A 27,538-nucleotide genomic window follows, 5' to 3' on the forward strand; every position below is an offset into this window, starting at 1 on the left:
TAGGTAAAAAAACGGGATGAGGTCCTACGAGACGAATTTAGGGAGCTAAATTTAAAAAGTAGGACCTCAAAGGTAGTAATCTCCTGGATTGCTACCAGTGCCACATGCTAATCAGAGTAGAGGGAGCAGGATAGTTAGAATAAATATGTGGCTTGAGCAGTGGTGCAAGAGGGAGGGATTCAAATTTCTGGGACATTGGAACCAGTTCTGGGGTCAGTGGGACCTGTACAAAAGGGATGGTTTGCACTTGGGCAGGACGGGAACTGATGTCCTAGGGGTAACATTTGCTAATGCAGTTCAGGAGTGTTTAAACTAATATGGCAGAGGGATGGGAACCTATGCAGCGAGACAGGGCGAAGTAATATGGAGTCAGAAAAAGATGGTAGAAAGGTAAAAAGCAATAGTAGAGGGCCGAGTAAACAAAGGCAAGAAACAAAAAGGGCCACACTACATCATAATTCTAAAAGGTCAAAGGGTGTTTTTAAAAAAAAACAAGCCTCAAGGCTTTGTGTCTTAAAGAGTATCCGTAATAAGGTGGATGAATGAACTGTGCAAATAGATGTTAACAGATATGATGTGATTGGGATTACAGAGACGTGGTTCCAGGATGATCAGGGCTGGGAACTCAACATCCAAGGGTATTCAACATTCAGGAAGGATAGAATAAAAGGAAAAGGAGGTGGGGTCGCATTGCTGGTTGAAGAGGAGATTAATGTAATAGTTAGGAAAGACATTAGCTTGGATGATGTGGAATCTATATGGGTAGAGCTGCAAAAAATATTAGTGGGAGTTGTGTACAGACCTCCAAACAGTAGTAGTGATGTTGGGGAGGGCATCAAACAGGAAATTAGGGGTGCATGCAATAAAGGTGCAGCAGTTATCATGGGTGACTTTAATATGCATATAGATTGGGCTAACCAAACTGGAAGCAATACGGTGGAGGAGGATTTCCTGGAGTGCATAAGGGATGGTTTTCTAGACCAATATGTCGAGGAAACAACTGGGGGGGAGGCCATCTTAGACTTGGTGTTGTGTAATGAGAGGGGATTAATTAGCAATCTCGTTGTGCGCGGCCCCTTGGGGAAGAGTGACCATAATATGGTGGAATTCTACATTAGGATGGAGAATGAAACAGTTAATTCAGAGACCATGGTCAGGAACTTCAAGAAGGCTAACTTTGAAGGTATGAGGCATAAATTGGCCAGGATAGATTGGCGAATGATACTTAAGGGGTTGACAGTGGATGGGCAATGGCAGACATTTAGAGACCGCATGGATGAACTACAACAATTGTACATCCCTGTCTGGCGTAAACATAAAAAAGGGAAGGTGGCTCAACCGTGGCTATCAAGGGAAATCAGGGATAGTATTAAAGCCAAGGAAGTGGCATACAAATTGGCCAGAAATAGCAGTGAACCTGGGGACTGGGAGAAATTTAGAACTCAGCAGAGGAGGACAAAGGGTTTGATTAGGGCAGGGAAAATAGAGTACGAGAGGAAGCTTGCAGGGAACATTAAGCTGGACTGCTAAAGCTTCTATAGATATGTAAAGAGAAAAAGGTTAGTAAAGACAAACGTAGGTCCCCTGCAGTTAGAATCAGGGGAAGTCATAACTGGGAACAAAGAAATGGCAGACCAATTGAACAAGTACTTTGGTTCGGTATTCACTAAGGAGGACACAAACAACCTTCCGGATATAAAAGGGGTCAGGGGGTCTAGTAAGAAGGAGGAACTGAGGGAAATCCTTATTAGTCGGGAAATTGTGTTGGGGACATTGATGGGATTGAAGGCCGATAAATCCCCAGGGCCTGATGGACTGCATTCCAGAGTACTTAAGGAGGTGGCCTTGGAAATAGCGGATGCATTGACAGTCATTTTCCAACATTCCATAGACTCTGGATCAGTTCCTATGGAGTGGAGGGTAGCTAATGTAACCCCACTTTTTTAAAAAAGGAGGGAGAGAGAAAACAGTGAATTATAGACCAATCAGCCTGACATCGGTAGTGGGTAAAATGATGGAATCAATTATTAAGGATGTCATAGCAGCACATTTGGAAAGAGGTGACATGATAGGTCCAAGTCAGCATGGATTTGTGAAAGGGAAATCATGCTTGACAAATCTTCTGGAATTTTTTGAGGATGTTTCCAGTAGAGTGGACAAGGGAGAACCAGTTGATGTGGTATATTTGGACTTTCAGAAGGCTTTTGACAAGGTCCCACACAAGAGATTAATATGCAAAATGGGATTGGGGGTAGTGTGCTGATGTGGATTGAGAACTGGTTGGCAGACAGGAAGCAAAGAGTAGGAGTAAATGGGGACTTTTCAGAGTGGCAGGCAGTGACTAGTGGGGTACCGCAAGGTTCTGTGCTGGGGCCCCAGCTGTTTACATTGTACATTAATGATTTAGATGAGGGGATTAAATGTAGTATCTCCAAATTTGTGGATGACACGAAGTTGGGTGGCAGTGTGAGCTGCGAGGAAGATGCTATGAGGCTGCAGAGTGACTTGGATAGGTTAGGTGAGTGGGCAAATGCATGGCAGATGAAGTATAATGTGGATAAATGTGAGGTTATCCACTTTGGTGGTAAAAACAGAGAAACAGACTATTATCTGAATGGTGACAGATTCGGAAAAGGGGAGGTGCAACGAGACCTGGGTGTCATGGTACATCAGTCATTGAAGGTTGGCATGCAGGTACAGCAGGTGGCTAAGAAAGCAAATGGCATGTTGGCCTTCATAGCGAGGGGATTTGAGTACAGGGGCAGGGAGGTGTTACTACAGTTGTACAGGGCCTTGTTGAGGCCACCCCCTGGAATATTGTGTACAGTTTTGGTCTCCTAACTTGAGGAAGGACATTCTTGCTGTTGAAGGAGTGCAGCGAAGGTTCACCAGACTGATTCCCGGGATGGCGGGACTGACATATCAAGAAAGACTGGATCAACTGGGCTTGTATTCACTGGAGTTCAGAAGAATGAGAGGGGATCTCATAGAAACGTTTAAAATTCTGATGGGTTTAGACAGGTTAGATGCAGGAAGAATGTTCCCAATGTTGGGGAAGTCCAGAACCAGGGGTCATAGTCTAAGGATAAGGGGTAAGCCATTTAGGACCGAGATGAGGAGAAACTTCTTCACCCAGAGAGTGGTGAACCTGTGGAATTCTCTACCACAGAAAGTTGTTGAGGCCAATTCACTAAATATATTCAAAAAGGAGTTAGATGTAGTCCTTACTACTAGGGGGATCAAGGGGTATGGTGAGAAAGCAGGAATAGGGTACTGAAGTTGCATGTTCAGCCATGAACTCATTGAATGGCGGTGCAGGCTCGAAGGGTCGAATGGCCTGCTCCTGCAACTATTTTCTATGTTTCTAACCGTTGCTTCAACACTCCAATGGTCTGTTCACTGATGTTCCTGGTGGCGGCATGGCTCTCATTGTGTTAATGCTGGGCAGGAGTGTTGGGCAGTGGGGTCATGAGCCAGGTGGAGAGCGGATAGCACTTGTCTACAACCAGCCAGCTGCGAACTTCATGCGGTGACTGGAAGAGAGCTGGCACAGGATGAAGGCATCTTGGCTGTTGCCAGGATAGTGGGCATTGATAGTAAGGATTCTGCATGTGTGGTCACACACCAACTGCACATTCAGTGAGTGGAAGCCTTTGCAGTTATGGAATACGTCAGGATTGTTATGCGGTGCTCGCAAAGTGACGTGGGTGCAGTCAATGGCGCCCGGCACCATGGGGAAGCCCGCTATCTTGGCAAAGCCACATGCCTGCTCCAGCTGCTTCTCTCTGGTCATCAGGAACCAAATGTATTCCTTCTCCTTTTGTACAGAGCATCTGTGACTTGGCGGATGGAGCAATATATGGCAAACTGGGAGATGTTGGAGATGTTCCTGTTGCACCCTGGAAGGATCCATTGGCGTAGAAATTGAGCGCGATGGTAACCTTGACTGCCACTAAGAGCCTTCTTCACCCTGGTCTGAGGATTGAGGTCTGGTTGCAGCAGATGGCAGAGCCCTGTGACCATGTCCTTGCTGAAGCGCAGCCTTTGAACACACTGTGAAATTGATGTAGGAGAACTGCTGCTGGAATACCCTGGGAGGGTAAGATCTCCTGTTTACAGCCCTGTTTGGCCTCCTCCCTCTGGCTACATTTTGCTGCCTTGCCCCCTGCATTTCTTCCTGTATTTCTCTATGCGTAAGTTGCCTCCGATCGTGGCGTCTGAGCAGGAGGTCGAGTGCCAACACAGACCCCATGAAACGATTAAATGTTGTCATTTCAAATCTGCCCTCAATGAAAAACAGGAATGGTTAAGAGGCAGAAAACTCCTTCAACTGAAAATCACTCAAATATGTCCAACAGCAAGTCTGTCTATGTGTTAGTAAGCTGCAAACATTATTTTTAAAGATGGTGCCTTTTAAATAGTGCTACCCTCGCCGACTCCCGACTGAAATGCGACAGCTGAAGCTGTCATTGTCAGCGCCAGGCGGTAAGTCAGGGGGCGCAACTGAATTTCTCTTCGGGGCGGTAACGGGGCATTGCGCACGGCAATGACATCGTTGCCGGCCGCAGCTGAGCGGGCTGCTACCTTTTAGTGCCTCCGCAAAACCCCCACCAAATTTAGCGGGCAGGGCACTGTTCAGGCTGGGTCTTCCGATAGGACTCGCAGCAAATGCTCTATTTTACAGCAAATAAAGTCTATTTATTCAGCAGTCTATTTAAACAATGCACTGCAGCAAGCAGTCCATATAGTCTATTTAAAAGTCTCTACAAACTACAGCAAACAGAACTCATGATTTAAAAAGTACAGAAATGTATCCTGATAAAAGCTGCGTTATTTCTCCAGCAAAATGCAATGAGTGGAGGATAATTATATGTAAATTATGTGTGTAAAATCCATCTCAATCACTTACATCAGTGTGATTGATGGGGGAATGACCTAAACATCTTCATTCTGGCCGGGAATAGTGGTGTCACTATATGCAGCCTTCTCTGAATTGGGTATTTGTATCCATCTGGGCAAAGATACTAATAATCATTGTCTGCCCATCCCTATCTCTAACCTCCTCCAGCTGTACAACTCTGAGATCTCTGCACTCCTCCAATTCTGGCCTATTGCGCATTCATAATTTTAATCGCTCCACCATTGGTGCCTTCAGCTGCCTGGGCTCTATGCTCTGGAATTCCCTCTCTAAACCTTTCTGCCTCTCTACCTCTCTTTCCTCTTTTAAGATGCTCTTTAAAACCTACTGTGTCACCTGTCCTAATATCTCCTTGTGTAGCTCAGTGTCACATTTTGGTTGCTCATCATCATAGGCAGTCCCTCGAAATCGAGGAAGACTTGCTTCCACTCTAAAAGTGAGTTCTTAGGTGACTGAACAGTCCAATACGGGAATTACAGTCTCTGTCACAGGTGGGACAGACAATCGTTGAAGGAAAGGGTGGGTGGGACAGGTTTGCTGCACGCTCCTTCCGCTGCCTGCACTTGTTTTCTGCATGCTCTCGTCTGAGACTCGAGGTGCTCAGCACCCTCCCGGATGTTCTTCCTCCATTTAGGATGATTTTTGGCCAGGGACTCCCAGGTGTTGGTGGGGATGTTTCATTTTATCAAGGAGGCTTTGAGGGTGTCCTTGAAACGTTTCCTCTGCCCACCTGGGGCTCACTTGCCGTGAAGGAGTTCCAGGTAGAGCACTTCCTTTGGGAGTCTTCAGTCAGACATGCAAACAATGTGGCCCGCCCAACGGAGCTGGTCAAGTGTGGTCAGTGCTTCGATGCTGGGAAGTTGGCCTGATCAAGGACGCCAGGGGCTTTGCAGGATCTTGCGGAGACATCGTTGGTGGTATTTCTCCAGCGATTTGAGGTGTCTACTGTATATGGTCCACGTTTCTGAACCATACAGGAGGGCAGGTATCATTACAGCCCTATAGACTAAGAGCTTGGTGGCAGATTTGAGGACCTGATCTTCGAACACTCTCTTCCTCAGGCAGCCGAAGGCTGCGCTGGCGCACTAGAGGCAGTGTTGAACCTCGTCGTCAATGTCTGCCCTTGCTGATAATAGGCTCCCGAGATATGGAAAGTGGTCCACGTTGTCCAGAGCCGCATTGGATCTTGATGACTGGGGGGCAGTGCTGTGTGGCGGGGTCAGGTTGGTAGACGACCTTTGTCTTACAGATGTTTAGTGTAAGGCCCGTGCTTTCATATGTCTCAGTCAACATCTTCACTATGACTTGGAGTTCAGTATCTGAAAGTGCGCAGATGCAAGCATTGTCCGCGTATTGTAGTTCAACGACAGAGGTTGGGATGGTCTTGGATCTGGCCTGGAGACAACGAAGGTTGAACAGGTTCCTACTGGTTCTGTCGTTTAGTTTCACTCCAGCGGGAAGCTTGTTAGTATGAGGTGGAGCATTGCAGCGAGGAAGATCGAGAAGAGGGTTGGCGCAATAACACAGCCCTGCTTGACCCCTGTCCGGATGTGGAATGGGCCTGTGATGGATCCGTTGGTCAGGATCACAGCCTGCATGTCATCGTGAAGCAGGCAGAGGATGGTGACAAACGTTTGGGGGCAGCCGAAACGGAGGAGGACGCTCCATAGTCCCTCGTGGTTGACAGTGTCAAAGGCGGCCATGTACAAGGGTTGGTGCTATTCCCTGCATTTTTCTTGCAGCTGTCACACAGTAAAGATCATGTCCGTTGTACGCCGTAGTGGACGAAATCCGCACTGTGACTCCGGGAGGAGCTCCTCAGCCACAGGGGGAAGACGGTTGAGGAGAATTCTAGCGACGACTTTCCCAGTGACTGATAACAGGGAGATTCCTCTGTAGTTTCCACAGTCGGACTTGTCCCCTCTTTTAAAGTTCGTCACTATTACTGCATCTGAGATCTCCTGGCATGCTCTCCTCCTTCCAGATAAGAGAGATGAGGTCATGCATTCGTACCAATAGTGCGCCTCCGCCATACTTTAGTGCCTCAGCGGAAATTCCATCTGCTCCTGTTGCCTTGTTGTTCTTGAGTTGGAGAATGGCCTTTTCTACCTCGTGTCGGGCTGGGGTTTTGCTGAGATGGTGGCGGGTAGCATGCTGTGAGATGGAGTCGAGGCCACTTGAGTCAAAGACAGAGCCTCGGTTAAGGAGATCTTCGAAGTGCTCCTTCCAGCGGGACCTGACTGCCTCAGTGTCCTTGATGAGTGTCTCCCCATTCTTGGCCAGCAGTGGGGTGGGGCCTTGGATGCTTGGGCCATAGGTGGCCTTGACTGCGGTGAAGAATCCTCGCACATCATGGTTGTCGGCCAATTGCTGAATCCTCCTGTGCTTTCTTCACCCACCATCTATTCTTTAGGTCACGGGTTTTTGTTGGACCTCGGCCTTAAGCCATCTGTAATGCTGCTTTGCTGAGTTCCAAGCGTCTCTTCGCAGGCACTGGTAATGGTGGCCTGGAGGACAGACCAAGCGCTGTGGGCATTCTGCGTCTCTGCGTCATCGAGGGTCATCAGGATGGCAGTGAGGCGCTGGCTGTATAAGGCTCTCTTAGCTGGGTCTTTGAGTGCCCCAGCATTGATTTTTTTTTTTTGCGGCACGGCTTCTGCTGCCATCGCCGCTTTGGGGCTATATTGATGTTGATGATGGAACGGATTAGGTGGTGGTCTGTCCAGCAGTCGTCCGTTCCTGTCATGGAGCGGGTGATGCACACATCCTTGCTATCCCTGGCTCGGATGATGACGTAGTCGAGCAGGTGCCAGTGTTTGGAATGAGGATGTCTCCACGATGCCTTGTACCTGTCCCTCTGGCGGAACAAGGTGTTAGTGATGACAAGGTCATGTTCTAGGCATTTTGTCAGGAGCTGGAGTTGTTTTTCCTTACCCCCTCTCTGCCAATCACGCCTCCCCAGAGGTCTGTGTCCTTGCCGACGCTGGTGTTGAAGTCGCCGAGGAGGATCAGCTTGTTGTCCGTAGGGACGCGTGACAGGGATTTTTCGAGGCTGGAGTAAAAACCCTCTTTGGTCTCATCTGTTACATTGAGCGTGGGGCTGATGACTGTGGCGCACTGGTTCCGGGATAGGGTGAGTCGGAGAGTCATAAGACATTCGTTAATCCCGCAGGGGGAGTCTCTGAGGCGGTCGACCAGCTCGTTCTTGATAGCGAAATCGACTCCGTGGAGGCGACGTTCTTCCTCTCGTTTGCCTTTCCAGAAGGAGGTGTAATCTTGTTAACATTCTTATGAAGCACCTTGGGCTGTCTTAATACGTTAAAGGCACTATATAAATGCAAGTTGTTGTTGCCTAGAAAACTCAGGGAATCATGCACATACGCTATTTTGAAATAAGCTATTTTCCGGTACTAAAAATCAGAAGTTTCTATCTTCTAGATCTATTGACCTCGAGAAAATCTACTTTTCACCAAGAAAACCCTTTGGATTCTAATCAAAAATGTCCTTTCAATTGTCACTAATGTTTATTGAATAGAAGTTAATGGTTCTTTAGTCTTTTGGATTGAATGATCTCCCTTTTGAAGCAGTGTTATATAAACTCATTCTGCATTTGCCCTTTAGCTGCTTACAACTGAAATAAGATGAGAGCACTATTTTCATATTTTATTCCAAATAGACAATTAACTAATAGATTGAGTCTTGGTTTTTGTGTGTGGAACCAGCCTCTGAATGGGGACTAATTTCAGCAGTGGCAGAAAGAGCCAAATGGCCTATTCTTGTGCTAAAATTCTGTTTCTATGCAGCTTAATTAGACAAATGACTAAAGGAGCAGATTTAAGGACAGAAAAGGTCAGATTACAGGGTATAAAGGTTATCTTGGGTCATTGGGATGTGGCAAAGGAAAACAAATTGAATGAAGTAGATTGCTGCCAAAAAAACCTGAGATGTACTGCTGCCTGAATCATTATAGAGGCAATCCATATCTGAATCGTGCTAACTGTTGGATAGACTAGGCTCTGGAATTCCCTCCCTAAGCCTCTTCACCTCTCTTTCCTTCTTTAAGACACTCCTTAAAACCTACCTCCTTGACCAAGTTTTTGATTACCTGTCCTAATATCTCCTTATGTGGTTTGGTGGCGAATTGATAACGCTCATGTGAGGCGCCTTGGAACATTTTATCACGTTAAAGGCGCTATATATATAAATGCAAGTTGTTGTTGAGTAGCCTCTGTGCTGAAGCACTATGCGTACCACTACAAACTGTTAAGGTAATTTTATACAAGCAATTTGAAACCAGAGTGCTCTGAATTTCTCGCAATTCAGTTTTGAAATGCAAGTGATGATGCTGCTGACTAAAACCACGAGCAGTGCTCAAAGTACCTTTCCACACAAGACAAGACGATCACATTGCTGAAAAATGTAATTGCATTTAAGGTGTAACATTTTCTTCCCTCTCATTGAGAATTACATTGTGAATTGGTGGATTTTGAAAAATACCTTTCCATGCATAAAAAATTGCATTGGTGTAGGAGATTTCACAAGTTTGGTAGGAGATTGGAGCGTCACACAAGCAGAGGCGAACATATGAAATCAATTGAAACAGACGACAGAGATTGCTGCTGTTAAATGTTTTTAGGAAAATTGTGGAGAAACTGGATTCAGTGAAACTAACTGGTTTATACCAGTTCTTGCTCCTCTCCACATCCTTACTGTGATAAAAATCAAATTTCTCCCTTTCACAGAATCTCGAGAGGGCTCAAGATTCGGCCTGAGTTATTTTTTTGGAGCAACTAGTTTAGAATGGAGCATCTTAGAAATTGCAATTCTCGGCATTTAGTTTGCTCCAGTTCTAGTGAGTTAGAATAGTTTTATTTTAGAACAGTTTTTTTTTCCCAAAAGGGGGCATGTCCAGCTACTTTCACCTGTTTTTCAAGATTAGGCAGCGAAAACTTACTCCAAACTAACTTAGAATGGAGTAAGTGTAGATTTTTGTACGCTCAGAAAAACCTTGCCTACACTTTATAAATTAGGCGTAAGGAACGAGAGATGGGGGTTGGGGGGAGGGAAGTTTACAAGCATGAAACATTTCACTTTTACAAATAAAGAGCCATCATCAATAATAAATGATAAATAAATCAATAATTCAACCAATAAATCAATCCATAAAAATTCAATCAATAAATAAAAAATTACGTTTCTACTCACCTTCTGCAGCACCGGAAGCCCTCCAACAGTGTGCTTGGATGAGCCCCCCCAAGAGATGCCGGTCGGGCGGGCCCCGCCACCGACCACGTCGTGTGGGGCCTGTTGCCGACCAGTACTTCAGGCGGGGCCTGCCCCCAGCAGATGATGGACCACCGCCCAGGACTTCGGGCGGGCCCCGACGCCGAGGACTTCGGGCAGAGCCTGCCCCCAGGAGATGCCGGACGAGCCGCCATGGTAGAGGTAAGTACTGTTGGGCCACTCGGCCTCAGATAGGGGCGACGTCCCTTCGGCCAGGGATAGGGTCGTCGCCCGGAGACAGGACACGTTGGGAGGGCTAGGAGCTACTGCACGCGCGTGCAGCTGCCGGCACTGTTTTTGGCGCAGGGCTATAGCTCCACCCTCAGCAGCTCCTGCTGCGCCACATCGAGCTGGAAACTGGCCTACAGATATCAGAGAATCGCGAGGTAAGTATTTGACGCTTTTTCAGTTCTACAAATTAGGCGGGCCTTTCCGATGTGCGCCGTTCTAGCGGAGGTCCGAAACTTGAGCCCATAAAACTGTGGAATTCCTGACCTCCCTTGTCAAACTTGCCTTCCTTCTACAATCGACAAGCTTTTAAAAACCAAGCTTGGTATTCCCAAACCGCAATGACATTTCATCTCATCTTCCACTCAGTTTAACTACTCTCCTATTCTTTTCAGTGTTAGTGTTGGTCTGCAGTCGTGGTCCGGGTTTCTCAATCACAAAGAGTCCCAGGCAGTTGAATTAATATTTATTGAGACATTACACAGATGCTGTAGTCTCACCCGGTTGTGTGTATACTGTGGATGATAATTTGAATTGAGTTTCCAATTCACAGTCAGCTAAGCTGACAATACAACACACATGGTTTCTGACTGCATTTGAACTGATCCCAGAGTTAATGGGCTCAATTTTAGTCACTAGAGATTTCTGGAGTACTTACCAGAGCTGCACCAGTTTTCCACGCCCTTTCCCAGGCCGAATGGCCTCCTGTACAGGCTGGCCTGCTGCCTTCTCCTGCCGAGTTCAATTCAAGGTAGGATTCACTACAATTATTTATTTGTTATTCAATTGTTTACTGGAGTTCTTTATTTTTGAGTTATTTCAACTTTTATTTGCAATGTTTGGTGCTTGGATGCAGGCCCTTACTTACTTACCTGCACTGATTTCTTAACTGCCCGCAAGGTTTTTCAGAGCTGGCCACATACGCTGACCTAAGTGGATTTGGAGTAACTTTTAGCTGGCCAGAATTGCCTAAATGGCCAAAACTGGCTAAGTGGCTGGGAATGCCACCTTTTGGGGGAAAAAAAAACCTGAACTAAAAAAAATCGTACCTAACTGAGTTACTCTGGAACAAGTTGATTGGGGAAAATGGTGTTTTTTAACTTATGCCAGAAAAACCAACTTGCTCCAAAAAATTTGGAGCAAAGTCATGGCCTAAATTGAGCCCATTAACTTGACTATAGAGTATTAAACCAAACTGGTGGCTACAAATAAACTGGAGCTTGTTTATGATTTTGCATAGTAGCCTTATGAGCTTCCATTGTAGCAGTTTGTGTCAAAAGACACTTCATCATGGGGTACTGCGTGGTTGAGGGATCCAACTACTTGATCTTTGTGGAAAGAATGGTCTCCATTTTCTGAGCAAAACCTTGAGACAAGTTGGAGCTGTACAACTCCATGCTCCGCAACATTTTGCGCAAGCTATCTGGCAAGCTGCCCATGCATCTAGAATTTCCCGATGCATGACTGAGAGTCATCTTCAGTTGACTAGGTCAGCATCTGAGTATCCTGCAGCAGAATGAGTGTTCGACCTCAAACCTCCGGCGAGCACCTGTGACATCCTATCCCCGTACCCACCTCCTGCTCGCTTGTGCCGAGTGAGTCACCACATGCAGATCCCTCATAAGAACATAAGAACATAAGAATTAGGAACAGAAGTAGGCCATCTAGCCCCTCGAGCCTGCTCCGCCATTCAAAAAGATCATGGCTGATCTGGCCGTGGACTCAGCTCCACTTACCCGCCCGCTCCCCATAACCCTTAATTCCCTTATTGGTTAAAAATGTATCTATCTGTGATTTGAATACATTCAATGAGCTAGTCTCAACTGCTTCCCTGGGCAGAGAATTCCACAGATTCACAACCCTCTGGGAGAAGAAATTCTTTCTCAACTCGGTTTTAAATTGGCTCCTCCATGTTTTGAGGCTGTGCCCCCTAGTTCTAGTCTCCCCGACTAGTGGAAACAACCTCTCTGCCTCTATCTTGTCTATCCCTTTCATTATTTTAAATGTTTCTATAAGATCACCCCTCATCCTTCTGAACTCCAATGAGTAAAGACCCAGTCTACTCAATCTATCATCATAAGGTAACCCCCTCATCTCCGGAATCAGCCTAGTGAATCATCTCTGTACCCCCTCCAAAGCCAGTATATCCTTCCTTAAGTAAGGTGACCAAAACTGTACGCAGTACTCCAGGTGCGGCCTCACCAATACCCTGTACAGTTGCAGCAGGACCTCCCTGCTTTTGTACTTCATCCCTCTTGCAATGAAGGCCAACATTCCATTCGCCTTCCTGATTACCTGCTGTACCTGCAAACTAACTTTTTGGGATTCATGCACAAGGACCCCCAGGTCCCTCTGCACCGCAGCATGTTGTAATTTCTTCCCATTCAAATAATATTCCCTTTTACTGTTTTTTTTCCAAGGTGGATGACCTCACATTTTCCTACATTGTATTCCATCTGCCAAACCTTAGCCCATTCGCTTAACCTATCTAAATCTCTTTGCAGTCTCTCTGTCCTCTACACAACCCGTTTCCCCACTAATCTTTGTGTCATCTGCAAATTTTGTTACACTACACTCTGTCCCCCTCCTCCAGGTCATCTATGTATATTGTAAACAGTTGTGGTCCCAGCACTGATTCCTGTGGCACACCACTAACCACCGTTTTCCAACCTGAAAAGGACCCATTTATCCCAACTCTCCGCTTTCTGTTAGCCAGCCAATTCTCTATCCATGCTAATACATTTCCGCTGACTCTGCGTATCTTTATCTTCTGCAGTAACCTTTTGTGTGGCACCTTATCGAATGCCTTTTGGAAATCTACATACACCACATCCATCGGTACACTCTATCCACCATGCTCATTATATCTTCAAAGAATTCCAGTAAATTAGTTAAACATGATTTCCCCTTCATGAATCCATGTTGCATCTGCTTGATTGCACTATTCCTATCTAGATGTCCCGCTATTTCTTCCTTAATGATAGCTTCAAGCATTTTCCCCACTACAGATGTTAAACTAACCGGCCTATAGTTACCTGCCTTTTGTCTGCCCCCTTTTTTAAACAGAGGCGTTACATTAGCTGCTTTCCAATCCACTGGTACCTCCCCAGAGTCCAGAGAATTTTGGTAGATTATAACCAATGCATCTGCTATAACTTCTGCCATCTCTTTTAATACTCTGGGATGCATTTCATCAGGACCAGGGGACTTGTCTACCTTGATTCCCATTAGCCTGTCCAGCACTACCTCCCTAGTGATAGTGATTGTCTCAAGGTCCTCCCTTCCCACATTCCCGTGACCAGCAATTTTTGGCATGGTTTTTGTGTCTTCCACTGTGAAGACCGAAGCAAAATAATTGTTTAAGGTCTCAGCCATTTCCACATTTCCCATTACTAAATCCCCCTTCTCATCTTCTAAAGGACCAACATTTACTTTAGTCACTCTTTTCCGTTTTATATATCGGTAAAAGCTTTTACTATCTGTCTTTATGTTTTGCGCAAGTTTACTTTCGTAATCTATCTTTCCTTTCTTTATTGCTTTCTTAGTCATACTTTGCTGTCGTTTAAAATTTTCCCAATCTTCTAGTTTCCCACTAACCTTGGCCACCTTATACGCATTGGTTTTTAATTTGATACTCTCCTTTATTTCCTTGGTTATTCATGGCTGGTTATCCCTTCTCTTACCGCCCTTCTTTTTCACTGGAATATATTTTTGTTGCACTCTATGAAATAGCTCCTTAAAAGTCCTCCACTGTTCCTCAATTGTGCCACCGTTTAGTCTATGTTCCCAGTCTACTTTAGCTAATTCTGCCCTCATCCCACTGTAGTCCCCTTTGTTTAAGCATAGTATGCTCGTTTGAGACACTACTTCCTCACCCTCAATCTGCATTACAAATTCAACCATACTGTGATCACTCATTCCAAGAGGATCTTTTACTAGGAGATCGTTTATTATCCCTGTCTCATTGCACAGGACCAGATCTAAGATAGCTTGCTCCCTTGTAGGTTTTGTAACATACTGTTCTAAGAAACAATCCCGTATGCATTCTATGAATTCCTCCTCCAGGCTACCCTGTGCGATTTGATTTAACCAATCGATATGTAGGTTAAAATCCCCATGATTACTGCCATTCCTTTTTCACATGCCTCTATTATTCCCTTGATTATTGTCCGCCCCACTGTGAAGTTATTATTTGGGGGCCTATAAACTACGCCCACCAGTGACTTTTTCCCCTTACTATCTCTAATCTCCACCCACAATGATTCAACATTTTGTTCATTAGAGCCAATATCATCTCTCACAACTGCCCTGATATCATCCTTTATTAACAGAGCTACCCCACCTCCTTTCCCTTCTTGTCCATCCTTCCGAATTGTCAGATACCCCTGTATGTTTAATTCCCAGTCTTGGCCACCCTGCAACCACGTTTCTGTAATGGCCACCAAATCATACCCATTTGTAATGATTTGTGCCGTCAACTCATTTACTTTATTTCGAATGCTGCGTGTGTTTAGGTAGAGTGTTTTAATACTAGCTTTTAAACCATGATTTTTAGTTTTGACCCCTCCTGCAGCCCCTTTATCTTCATCCATATTGTCCCTTCCTATCACCTTGTAGTTTACACTTACCCCAGTGCTACTCTGCTCTGTTGCCTCCTGCCTTTTGCATTCTTTCTTGGGGTCCTGTTCATCTGCGCTCTCACCCACTCTAACTAGCTCAGAGCCCTCTCCTGGGTTCCGAATACTCCTCGCATTGAGGCACCGAGCTTTCAGGCTTGCCTTTTTATTACATTTTGACCCTTTAGAATTTTGCTGTACATTGGCCCTTTTTGTTTTTTTGCCATGGGTTTCTCTGCCCTCCACTTTTATTCATCTCCTTTCTGTCTCCATTTTGTTTCCCTCTGTCTCCCTGCATTGGTTCCCATCCCCCTGCCATATTAGTTTAACTCTTCCCCAACAGCACTAGCAAACACTCCCCCTAGGACATTGGTTCCGGTCCTGCCCAGGTGCAGACCATCCGGTTTGTACTGGTCCCACCTCCCTCAGAACCGGTTCCAATGCCCCAGGAATTTGAATCCCTCCCTGCTGCAACACTGCTCAAGTCACGTATTCATCTGCGCTATCCTGCGATTCCTACTCTGACTAGCATGTGGCACTGGTAGCAATCCCGAGATTACTACTTTTGAGATCCTACTTTTTAATTTAGCTCCTTAAATTCGTCTCGTAGGACCTCATCCCATTTTTTTACCTATGTCGTTGGTACCAATGTGCACCACGACAACTGGCTGTTTTCCCTCCCTTTTTAGAATGTCCTGCACCCGCTCCGAGACATCCTTGACCCTTGCACCAGGGAGGCAACATACCATCCTGGAGTCTCGGTTGCGGCCGCAGAAACGCCTATCTATTCCCCTTACAATTGAATCCCCTATCACTATCGCTCTCCCACTCTTTTTCCTGCCCTGCTGTGCAACAGAGCCAGCCAGGGTGTCATGAACTTGGCTGCTGCTGCCCTCCCCTGGTGAGTCATCCCCCTCAACAGTACTCAAAGCAGTGTATCTGTTTTGCAGGGGGATGACCGCAGGGGACCCCTGCACTACCTTCCTTGCACTGCTCTTCCTGCTGGTCTTCCATTCCCTAGCTGGCCGTGGACCCCTCTCCTGCGGTAAGACCAACTCGCTACACGTGCTACTCACGTCATTCTCAGCATCATGGATGCTCCACACTGAATCCACCCTCAGCTCCAATTCCGCAACGCGGTCCGTCAGGAGCTGGAGGCGGATACACTTCACGCACACGTAGTCGTCAGGGACACCGGAGGCGTCCCTGAGTTCCCACATGGTACAGGAGGAGCATAACACGCGACCGAGCTCTCCTGCCATGACTTAACCCTTAGATACACTTAAATTAGTGACAACACTGTTAACAGGTTACTTACTGATATAAAAAAGAAAAAGAAAAACTACTTACCAATCCTCTAACCTCGCCTCTAAAGTTCACATGGTGTCAGTATCGGAGCTAGTGCTTGCGAGAGTCAAATTAGGTGACGGTGCATCTTCTGCAACACTGCGCTCCTCTTCCTCTACTGGCTGAGGGGCATCAACATTCTCAGCTGCTGAAATGAAAGAGAGGAACAGGATTAGCTTGTGTGAAAGGCATCTGTAGCTTGTCATGCAGACTGTGTTGGGTGAGAGAGAAATCAGAAGAGACAAAGAGGATTATGTATAAAGAAATCCTGCGTTGCGTTTCCTCCAGTGTCACCAATGACCACGGCCTCCACTCAGCCCCTTCCCATGATGACCAGCACACTCTATTCTAGGGTGAAGAGGGCTCTATCTCCTTTGGTGGCAGCCTGTTGCTTTGTATTGTGCACGACTTTATCCTTCAAAAAAGAGGAAATTGTGTTAGTGAAAGCCTTAAGATGTGTTTGGAGAATGTGGCTACCATGATGGAATAGCTGAAAGTCTGTGGGCTAGATTTTACACTTTTGTGCAGATCGCCCAAAAATGGGCGTTATTTCTGGCATGGGCGGTAAAAATGGATTTTCAGATCGCCGGCTTGTCACCCATTCTCAAAGCACCTAGTCTCCATTTTTGAAATTGGGCGTTACCGCGAGCGATATGAAATGGGCGGTAGTGTAAAATCTCTCTGACCTTCTGCCGAAAAGTGTCGCCGTCCTTAGCAACGGCATGGCAAAGCATGATTCCTGCGATTCAGGAGGTCAGGGGTCATCATGACGTGCAGAAGAGGAGACTGAGAGGGAGTGAATACATGTGTGGGTGTGGTGTAGCTGCTTTGGGAGGAAGGAGGGAAAGTTTAGAGCTTTAAGCAAATTGGGGAAACAAAATTAGCTGTTACCAGCCAGATATTTGCCCGAATTTGGTGTCTATAATGGAGGGAGAGGTAACACAGCATGCTGTGAAGACTGACACTGCCGAGAGCAGTGAGCTGGGAGTGGAGCACATTGGAGGGTGCAAAAGAGCGAGGAGGTTCTTGGACGAGGCTAATGCCTCCCTCCTGCAGAAGGTCGACTCTCGCTGGGGTGATTTGACAAAAGGAGGGCATGGGAAGTCCACCCCAAAGGCCTACCAGAAAATATGGGCTGAGATAGCAGAGGTGATCTTGTCGGCGACCTACGAGGTGCGCGAGGGCAACCAATATCGCAAATTATGGAACGACCTTGTTGGATCTGCAAGAGTAAGTATTACATTGATTTGCATTTACTTATGTATTTATATCATTTGATTTGTAACTGTCATAAGTCTCTGTCGGTTATGTGTTGTATCAGTCCCTGTGACAGTACCTAGCAATGATATCACGCAATTATCTCATGCATGTCGTCCTGTTACCTTTTATAGAAGAAGCTATTGACGATGAGGTCCATGCAGAGGCGAACAGGTGGGGGGGGCCACCAGTCACCAGCAACATCACTGAGATGGAGGAGCGGGTGCTCGCACTCATGGGAAAGCACCCCTGGACAGCCATCCAAGCATCTGCAGACCCTGAAGTGATGCGACGTGAGTAAAGTTTACACCATTGCGTGATGTAAAGTCAATCGATGCCACACCCACTCATATCCGGACAATAATGTGTGATAGATGATTTCTTAAATTGTCCTATAAATAATGCTGGCTTAATGAAAATCATTGCAATGTAGAATGTGTTGATGGTCATGAAATGCAACGTCTGTGATGATTTTGATAGCGGTGGTGCTTTTGTCGTGTTTATGCTGTGTGTAGTGCTGGAATCACCTTGTGACCCTAGCATCCCCTTCTCCTCTAATAACCTTGTTGTGTATGTATATACCCTGTACACTCAATGTACAGTTACATTAGACCACTTAATCTTCACACTGTATACACTATGCCTGTACCACCAGAGGGTGCAACTGGTGGAGACCTAGAGGTCACCTGCACACAGCAGGTAACCAAGTATAAAAGGGAGCTCATCTTACTGTACCTTCATTCAGGAGCTACAATAAATGGACTAAGGTCACAACAGTTCAAGTTCAATACCTTACCTCGTGGAATCATTATTAGAGTGCTTACAGACGGTGTTTCAGTCTCGATGGCGACGAGATTACAAATTTCCACGTGCGAAATGGCGAACTTTGGCAACTTTCAACAATTCGCTGATAGGGAAGATTGGAATGCCTTGGTGGAAAGGCTCGAACACTTTTTCATCGCAACCGACCTGGCTGGAGACACACTGACCTCGCTGGCTGATAAGCGCATAGCCAGCCTGCTCAGCAGTTGTGGGCCCACCGTTTATGGCCTTGTCCAAGAGGATGATGACTCACCCCAGGACTCTAACCCGGTAAGTACCGTGAACCGACTGGTGCCTTTTAGAGGCAAGACTGCTACCATGAGTCCTGCAACTGAGTCCGCCACATGGGGCCAACCGGCCAGCCCCATGCTGGCACTGTGGGGGAAATCACAGGGCCCACCAGTGCCAATACAGAGATTATACTTGCAAAGGCTGTAACACTAAAGGCCATCTCCAGCAAATGTGTAAAAGAAATTTTACTCACCGAGTCGCTGAAGAGTTGGCCGATCACCCGGGCTCCAGCACTGATGAAGACCTAAGAGAGAGTCCAGGAGGCAGTTCAGCCCCAGGAAGAGAGTTCTTCGTTGAAAATGGAAGTCGAAATCAACGGTGTGCCAGTCTCGATGGAGGTCGACACAGTGGTGACCCAATCGTTGATGAACCAGGCAGCCTTTGAGAAACTCTGGGACAATCCCACCAAACGACCTAAAATGCTCCCGATCCAGATGAAGCTGCTCACTTACACAAACGACACCATCCCAGTTGTTGGCAGCGTGGATGTTCAAGTCTCCTACAGCAACGCGATGCAGAAGCTACCTTTGTGGACACAGTCCGGTTACTCTGGAACTAGCATCCTCACCCACCTGCACCTACACCCCAGGGGCAAGACTGTAATACCATGTATGTAATATGTACTTGTTCCACTTCTGCTAAACCCAAACAGTGATGTAATTAATCCTATTTTTTATTCTCTGTACATGTATGTAAATACAAATGTCGATCCACACACATGGTCTATGTATTGGGGGTGGGGGGGGGGAATGGATTTATGTAGCCATGGATCACACCCAGAATCCACTCAAACCCTACTGCAACCTCCAACCATCCACTGCTGACCATTTCCCAATGTCGTGGCAATAAGGACTTGGGAGTCCACAGGGAGAGAGCCATTCCCAAGCAGAGACAAAGTGCAAGGGCTTTGGGCACTCAAGTCAAGGGCCAGAGCACACAGTGCAAAGGCCAGTGGCACAAGACTTAGGGGGATGTGATGTTGTGTATGTATATATCCTGTACACTCAATGTACAGTTACATAAGACCACTGAATGTATCTTCACACTGTATATACTATGCCTGTACCACCAGAGGGTGCAACTGGTGGAGACCTAGAAGTCACCTGCACACTGCAGGTAACCAAGTATAAAAGGGAGCTCACCTTACTGTACCCTCATTCAGGAGCTGCAATAATGGACTAAGGTCACAACAGTTCAAGTGCAATACCTTACCTCGTGGAGTCATTACTAGAGTGCTTACAGACACAATAAACCTCATTTGTGTTTTGCAACTCAGCCAGCAGCACGGCCCCAGGCAAGACCTCAGAGGCCAGACTCGCTGGACGATCCAACATCTGGTGCTGAAGTGCTCCGATTCTCGCCTGTCAATCTACTGGGTCTGTTCTCTATGGATGAGAGCGCGGACCTCAAGGAACCTGCATCGCCACGCTCCAGAAGCCATTCCACCCCAAGGCTATCTACTCCTCCGGCCATTCCCGCCTCCACTCTGGAGGTACCGGGCCCAAGCACCTCGCCACAGGGGACCCCATTTGTCCCCAGGATGGCGCCAAACCCGCAGAGGTTTTGTGGACGTGGCAGGTCCGTTCCATGAGCGCCACATGAGAGCGGAGAGATGGTACAGTTGTCCAGGAGGACCGTAGACATTGGTGACCAGATCCTCGATGCATTGGGGGGCATATCCTGACGGGGGGCATATCCTGACAGCTGGCCACCATGACTGAGTACGTTCTGCGGATAGTGGAGGTCCTGGAGGCGATAGCCAGGAACACTGCTGGCACAGGCCTCCCTGTGGTCCCGGAGCGCAGCACTCCACCTCTAGGTTCCGCACCACCAGTGCCAACAACAGATGAGAGGCAGGACCAAGATCCTGTTTCTGGATCCGAGAATGTTCCCACCTCAGCACCGCCCCCACCCCCCCGGTCCTGTACCCGTGCAAACACTGCCTCTGCCTTCATCCCCTCCCCAATGAGGCACTGCCTGAGGAGCTCTTCGGCCAGGCGGCATGGAGTGAGGAGGGGTAGAGGTGGGGGGAAGGAAGAGCGGTTTCTGTGAGGTTGGTGTGCAAAATTAAAGCACATGGTATTAGGGGTAATGTACTGACGTGGATAGAGAACTGGTTGGCAGACAGGAAGCAGCGAGTCGGGATAAATGGGTCCTTTTCAGAATGGCAGTTAGTGACTAGTGGGGTGCCGTAGGGCTGAGTGCTGGGACCCCAGCTATTTACAATATACATTTTTGCTTTAGATGAAGGAATTGAGTGTAATATCTCCAAGTTTGCAGATGACACTAAGTTGGATGGCGGTGTGAGCTGTGAAGAGGATGCCAAGAGGCTGCAGGGTGACTTGGACAGGTTAGGTGAGTGGGCAAACGCATGGCAGATGCTGTATAATGTGGATAAATGCGAGTTTATCCAGTTTGGTGGCAAAAACACGAAGGCAGAATATTATCTGAATGGTGGCAGATTAGGAAAAGGGGAGGTGCAACGAGACCTAGGTGTCATGGTACATCAGTCATTGAAAGTTGGCATGTAGGTACAGCAGGCGGTGAAGAAGGCAAAATGATATGTTCGCCTTCATAGCTAGGGGATTTGAGTATAGGAGCAGGGAGGTCTTACTACAGTTGTACAGGGCCTTAGGTGAGGCCTCACCTGGAATATTGTGTTCAGTTTTGGTCTCCTAATCTGAGGAAGGACGTTCTTGCTATTGAGGGAGTGCAGCGAAGATTCACCAGACTGATTCCCGGGATGGCAGGATTGAACTATGAGGAGAGACTGGATCGACTGGGCCTGTATTCACTGGAGTTTAGAAAAATGAGAGGGGATCTCATAGAAACATATAAAATTCTGACGGGACAGGGCAGGTTAGGTGCAGGAAGAATGTGCCCGATGTTGGGGAGGTCAGGAACCAGGGGACATAGTCTAAGGATAAAGGGTAAGCCATTTGGGACTGAGATGAGGAGAAACTTCTTCACTCAGAGTTGTGAACCTGTGGAATTCCCTATCGCAGAGAGTTGTTGATGCCAGTTCATTGGATATATCCAAGAGGGAGTTAGATATGGCCCTTATGGCTGAAGGGATCAAGGAGTGCGGAGAGAAAGCAGGAAAGAGGTACTGAGATGAATGATCAGCTATGATCTTATTGAATGCAGGGTTGAAGGGCCGAATGGCCTATTCCTGCACCTATTTTCTATGTTTCCATGAAAGTGAGGTGCATGTCCGCAGGTGATGGCTGTGTTATATCTCGATCTGGGTGTATGCAATTTGTTGTAACGTATGGGGAGAGGGGGCCACCCTCCTGCTTTGCATTTGTATTCTGTGTTGCTGGACATGTTGATCATTTAATTAATGTCAATGGTCGAAAAAGTGAGGTGGGGGTGGGGTGTTTTTGCCCGTGATACTTATGATTTCAAACTAATGGTCGTATAAAATGTTTTTTATTCAACATAACCTTGTTGCGCATTGTCTCAGATAGCTGGACCGTTACACATTGGTGATTCCTTAACATGAAAGGGTTAAATAAAACTTAACTTGAATCAACTTAAACTTTAACTGGCACCAAGGTGATGTCCACCATTGATGTCTGAGCTGCACACACACAGAGCAGTGTGTCAGTGTTGTCAATCACAGCAACGTTCTGTCAGGCGAATCGTTCAGTTCTGAGCTCCTGAAGTAGGAGTCTTGCAGCTATGTAGCCACCACGGGCCCTTTCTTGTGGTCTGGAGGGGGGCATGGGCATGGTTGCACAGTCAGCCTGATTGTCTGGCCCTCGGTCAGCGTCCAGTCCTTCGTCCTCCTCTTCCTATTTCTCCTGAGGTGGACCATCAATCCCAACTGGCAATTTGTGTCCCTTCCTGACAGCCAGTTTGTGCAGCATGGAGCACACGACCACGAATTTAGCTGCTTGCTCAGGGTTGTATTGTAGCTCTCCACCTGAGTGCTCCAGGCATCTAAAGCTCTGCTTAAGCACAGTTATTGTTTTCTGGACCACATTGCGTGTGTCTCTGTGGCTCTGGTTGTATTGTGTCTTAGCCTCGGTGTGGGTGTCATGCAGGGGGATCATCAGCCAGGTGGCTAGGCCATATCGGTTGTCACCAAGCATCCAGCATTGTCCTTGTGGCTGACTCTTAAACATGTCAGAGACAGCGCTCTCACGCAGGATGTGAGCTCATCGAAGCTGCCCGGATATTTGGCATTCACTGCCATTATTATCTGGTTGTGGTCCACAACTAGTTGGACCTTCAGGGAGTGAAATCCTGTTCTGTTACGAAAAAGCTCTGGGTCCTGAGAAGGTGCGCGCATGGCGATGTGAGTGTGTACTGTCTTGCTCCCTGCACCCTGGGGAACTTAGCAATGTGGTAGAATACTCCAGCCCTGTCAGTTTGAGCCTCCGTGGTCATGGGGAAGCTGATAAAGTCCATCCTACGCGCCTCCGTGACCTGTCTAATACAGCAATGTGTGGCACGGTAAGACAGAGGGGAAATCTCGACCGTGGAGGCCTGAAAGGAACCGGACGCGTAGAAAGAAAGTGCCGAGGTGACTTTGACCTCGACGGACAGTGATGTCCTGATGGCAGGCTGCATATCTAGCCTGATGATCTCGCATATTTCAGTGATCACCATCTTGTTGAAGCGCAGTCTCCGAAGGCAGGTGTGTTCGAACATGTCGAGGTAAGACTTCTCCCTGTAAGTTCGGGGTGTGTCTGGTCTGGACCACCTCCTCATTCTGGTACGTCTTAGATTGGGCACATAATGATGTGCATTAGACGTTGTGCCATTTGCACTCTGCAGCATCTGCGTATTAATTGATGCAGGCTGAGAAATGGCTGGCCCCATTCCAATGAAAGTATAATAGTGATTAATCAGAAGCAATAATTTCCACACTAAAATACACCTACAATAAACCCCAGTCATCGAGTCTGAAAAGATGTCTGGCTGATACATACCGACAGATCACTTCACCTGAGAAGAACTCCAGAGTCAATCCAAACTCCCCCGAAGTTGAAGCAGCCTTTTGAATGAAGCGACCTGCGATTTAAAAAATGGTGTCCACACCACTATGATTCATTCAGAACAGTTCCACTTTTTCTGAGCGGTGTTTTGGGCGAGCGATATTATGGACGAGATGTGTGCGAGGTGGGGAAAGTGACAATGGGCGATCTCCTGGGTGTTAGTTTCAGCAAATTTGATCTTTACGACAAAATAAAATGGGCGATCGGTATTATTGAACCTCGACGTTCATTACTTGTGGAAAGTAACACTGGGCGTTAGTTTCTGATGATTCCACCCAAAAAAATTGGGCAGGCAATATTATTTTTTCCCGGCATTACAAACATGGGGAGAGTAACATTTGGCAATAAGTGTCTGTAAAATGGGCGTCAGTTTCCATTTTGTAGCTAAATGGGTGATATCTGGGCGTTATACCTCATTTCAACGGTAAAATGGACATTAAGTGAGTGTTATGCATGCAAAAATAATGGAAATCTAGCCCTATGTGTGAGATGTGAGTTGTGGGTAAGTGAGGGTTGTAATAGTTGTGAGTGTGTGAGCATGAGGAGTAGGAGGCTTAGTGAAGTGTGGTTCAGGGTAGTGGGGAAGCGAAGTGTTGTGAATGTTGCAATTAATAGGCTGTGAGTGGTGCAGCTGCAATTAAAGTATTTTAACAGTCTTCTTACCTTAACAACTCTAGTTAGATCATTGATTTTTTTTTCAGGCATTGCAGCCATGTTCTTGGTGCAATCCCCCTGGCATTGATATACTTAGTAATCCCTTTCTACTGCCTTCTGGAGGGCATCTGGCCGCCTGAAGGGAAAAAAAGATGCACCTCCGCCTCTCCACTGCCTGCACCAAGGCCTCTATTGCAGCATTGGAGAGCTTTGATGCCTGCTGGCTCCCTTCTGTAGCCATTTACTCAACAACTTGTTCTTGTGTCTCTGCAGCTAGAATACACCTCTTTTTAGAGCAGCTGGCTACCTTTAAGTAGTGTCCTGGACACTCAATACTGGGCCACCCCTATAGGCATGCAGCAAATGAATAGCGCGAGTCATGCTGGCTGCATGCACAAATGGTTGTAATTAGCAGTCAGCATGGATACCTGCATCGAGAGCATTTGGCACGGTTAGTCTTGCCCTACCCCCAACGCACCCATTTCCAGGCGCAATCTGATTTCTAGGCCCTTGTCCTTTTGAACCACAAACACTGGGCTGATGAGGAAAGAAAATATTATGCTCATAATAAAGTGATACAACTGAGTACTGTATGCAATGAGTAAGTGTGACCTTGGCTCCTTTAATTAAACTCCAGTGTGTTGGTACAGCATGGGAGGCCTGCTTATATACGGTGCTCCCAAGGGATGCCAGGATTCCTTGGGACTCCAACAGGTAGGCCCTCTGGTGGTGGTGTGATACAGGTTATCAAGGGTTACATACATAACATCACTCCCTCCTAAAGTTAATAGTACACTTATTTATAGGCTGAGACTATCTGGGGCTTTTCGCTCCCTTGTCGATCGTCTCGGTACAAATGCAGGTGTGGGTGAGTTGGTTGGTTCTTCACTGGGCAGCTGGCCTTGCCGGGCTGCTGGGGATGGTGAGTTCAGCTTCATGGTCAACCGTGATGTCAGTTGCCACTTGTGTGTGTGTTGGAGGGTCGAAGTTGGTGGCGTCCTCTTCGGGTTGCTCGTGGCTGTTTGTGAATCACAATTTGGTTTGGTCCAAATGCTTTCTGCATGTTAGTTCATTGGCCAGTTTGACCTGAAACACCCTACTCCCTTCTTTGGCTATGACCGTGCCAGAAAGCCATTTGGGACCATGTCCATAGTTGAGTACAAATACAGGGTCATTGACTTCAATATCATGTGACAAGTTTGCGCAATCATGGTACATGCTTTGTTGATGCCGCCTGCCCTCGACGTGATCATGGAGATCAGGGTGGACAAGAGAGAGCCTTGTTTTGATCGCCCTTTTCATGAGCAGCTTGGCTGGGGGAACCTCGGTGAGTGAGTGGGCTCTGGTACGGTAGCTGAGCAGGACTCGGGACAGATGAATCTGCAGGGAGTCTTCCAACACACGTTTCAAGCTTTGCTTGATGGTTTGGACTGCCCGTTTTGCCTGGCCGTTGGATGCGGGCTTGAACGGGGCAGATGTTACGTGCTTGATCCCATTGCGGGTCATGAATTCCTTGAATTCAGCACTGGTGAAACACGGCCCGTTGTCGCTGACAGGGACATCAGGCAGGCCGTGTGTGGCAAACATGGCTCATACTCTTTCGATGGTGGCAGTGGACGTGCTTACAGACATTATTACACATTCAATCCATTTTGAATAAGCATCCACGACAACCAAAAACATTTTGCCAAGGAATGGGCCTGCAAAGTCAATGTGGTTCCTAGACCACGGTTTGGAGGGCCATGACCACAAACTTAGCAGTGCCTCTCTGGGTGCATTGCTCAGTTGAGAGTAAGTGTTGCACTGGTGCACGCATGACTCTAAGTCTGAGTCGATGCCGGGCCACCACACATGGAATCTGGCTATTGCTTTCATCATTACTATGCCTGGGTGGGTACTGTGTAGGTCGCATATGAATATTTCCCTACCTTTTTTAGGCAAAACCACGTGATTGCCCCACAAAAGACAATCCACCTGTATGGACATTTTGTCTTTGCACTGCTGGAACAGCTTGATCTCTTCATGCATCTCCGCTGGGAAGCTGGACCAGCTCCCATGGAGGACACAGTTTTTTTTTAACCAGGGACAGTACAGGATCCTGGCTGGTCCAGGTGCTGATCTGGCGGGCTGTGATGGGTGACTTTTCGTTTTCGAATGCATTCATCACCAAGAGCAAGTCTGCAGGCTGTGCCATTTCCACTATAGGTGGTGGGTAATGGTAGCCGATTGAGAGCATCAGCACAGTTCTCTGTGCCTGGTCTGTGGCGGATTACATAGTTGTATGCAGACAACATGAGTGCCTATCTTAGGATGCGGGCAGAGGCATTGGTGTTGATCCCTTTGCGCTCTGAGAATAACGTTATGAGCAGATTATGGTCAGTTTCTAGCTCAAACTTGAGACCAAACAGATATTGGTGCATTTTTTTCACCCCGTAAACGCACGCCAGAGCTGCTTTTTCAATCATGCTGTAAGCCCTTTCAGCCTTGGACAAACTCCTGGACGCATATGCGACCAGTTGCAATGTTCCCGATTCATTAGCCTGTTGTAACACACATTCGACCCCGTATGACCACACATAGCAAGCTAGCATTAATTGTTTACATGGGTTATACAGAACAAGCAGTTTGAGGAGGAGTTAAACTAATATGGCAGGGGGATGGGAACCAATGCAGGGAGACGGAGGGAAACAAATTGGAGACACAGGCAAAAGACAGAAAGGAGATGAGTAAAAGTGGAGGGCAGAGAAAAACAAGGGCCACTTTGCAGCAAAATTATGAAGGGTCGAAGTGTGTTAAAAAGGCAATCCTGAAGACTCTGTGCCTCAATGCGAGGAGTATTCGGAATAAGGTGGACGAATTAACTGTGCAGATAGCAGTTAACTGATACGATGTGGTTGGCATCACGGAGACATGGCTCCAGGGTGACCAAGGCTGGAAACTCAACATCCAAGGGTATTCAGCATTTAGGAGGATAGACAGAAAGCAAAAGGAGGCAGGGTGGCGTTGCTGGTTAAAGAGGAAATTAAGGCAATTGTAAGGAAAGACATTAGCTTGGATGATGTGGAATTGGTATGGCTGGAGCTACGGAATACCATGGGGCAGAAAATGCTAGTGGG

At 47.0% G+C, this 27,538-nt stretch overlaps 1 protein-coding gene across 1 annotated transcript in view; it reads left to right on the forward strand.

Annotated features, from left to right (window-relative positions):
* Positions 1-27,538, forward strand: part of LOC139269136 (uncharacterized) — a 76,443-nt gene that overhangs the window by 25,205 nt on the left and 23,700 nt on the right. The window contains exons 2-3 of the mRNA XM_070888237.1: positions 10,133-10,363; positions 17,784-17,942. Of these exons, the coding sequence (XP_070744338.1) occupies positions 10,162-10,363; positions 17,784-17,942 (361 nt within the window). The 5' untranslated portion in view covers positions 10,133-10,161. The remainder of the gene's footprint in view (positions 1-10,132; positions 10,364-17,783; positions 17,943-27,538) is intronic.

This window comes from Pristiophorus japonicus, chromosome 8 (assembly GCF_044704955.1).
Source record: "Pristiophorus japonicus isolate sPriJap1 chromosome 8, sPriJap1.hap1, whole genome shotgun sequence".
Classification (NCBI taxonomy): domain Eukaryota; kingdom Metazoa; phylum Chordata; class Chondrichthyes; family Pristiophoridae; genus Pristiophorus; species Pristiophorus japonicus.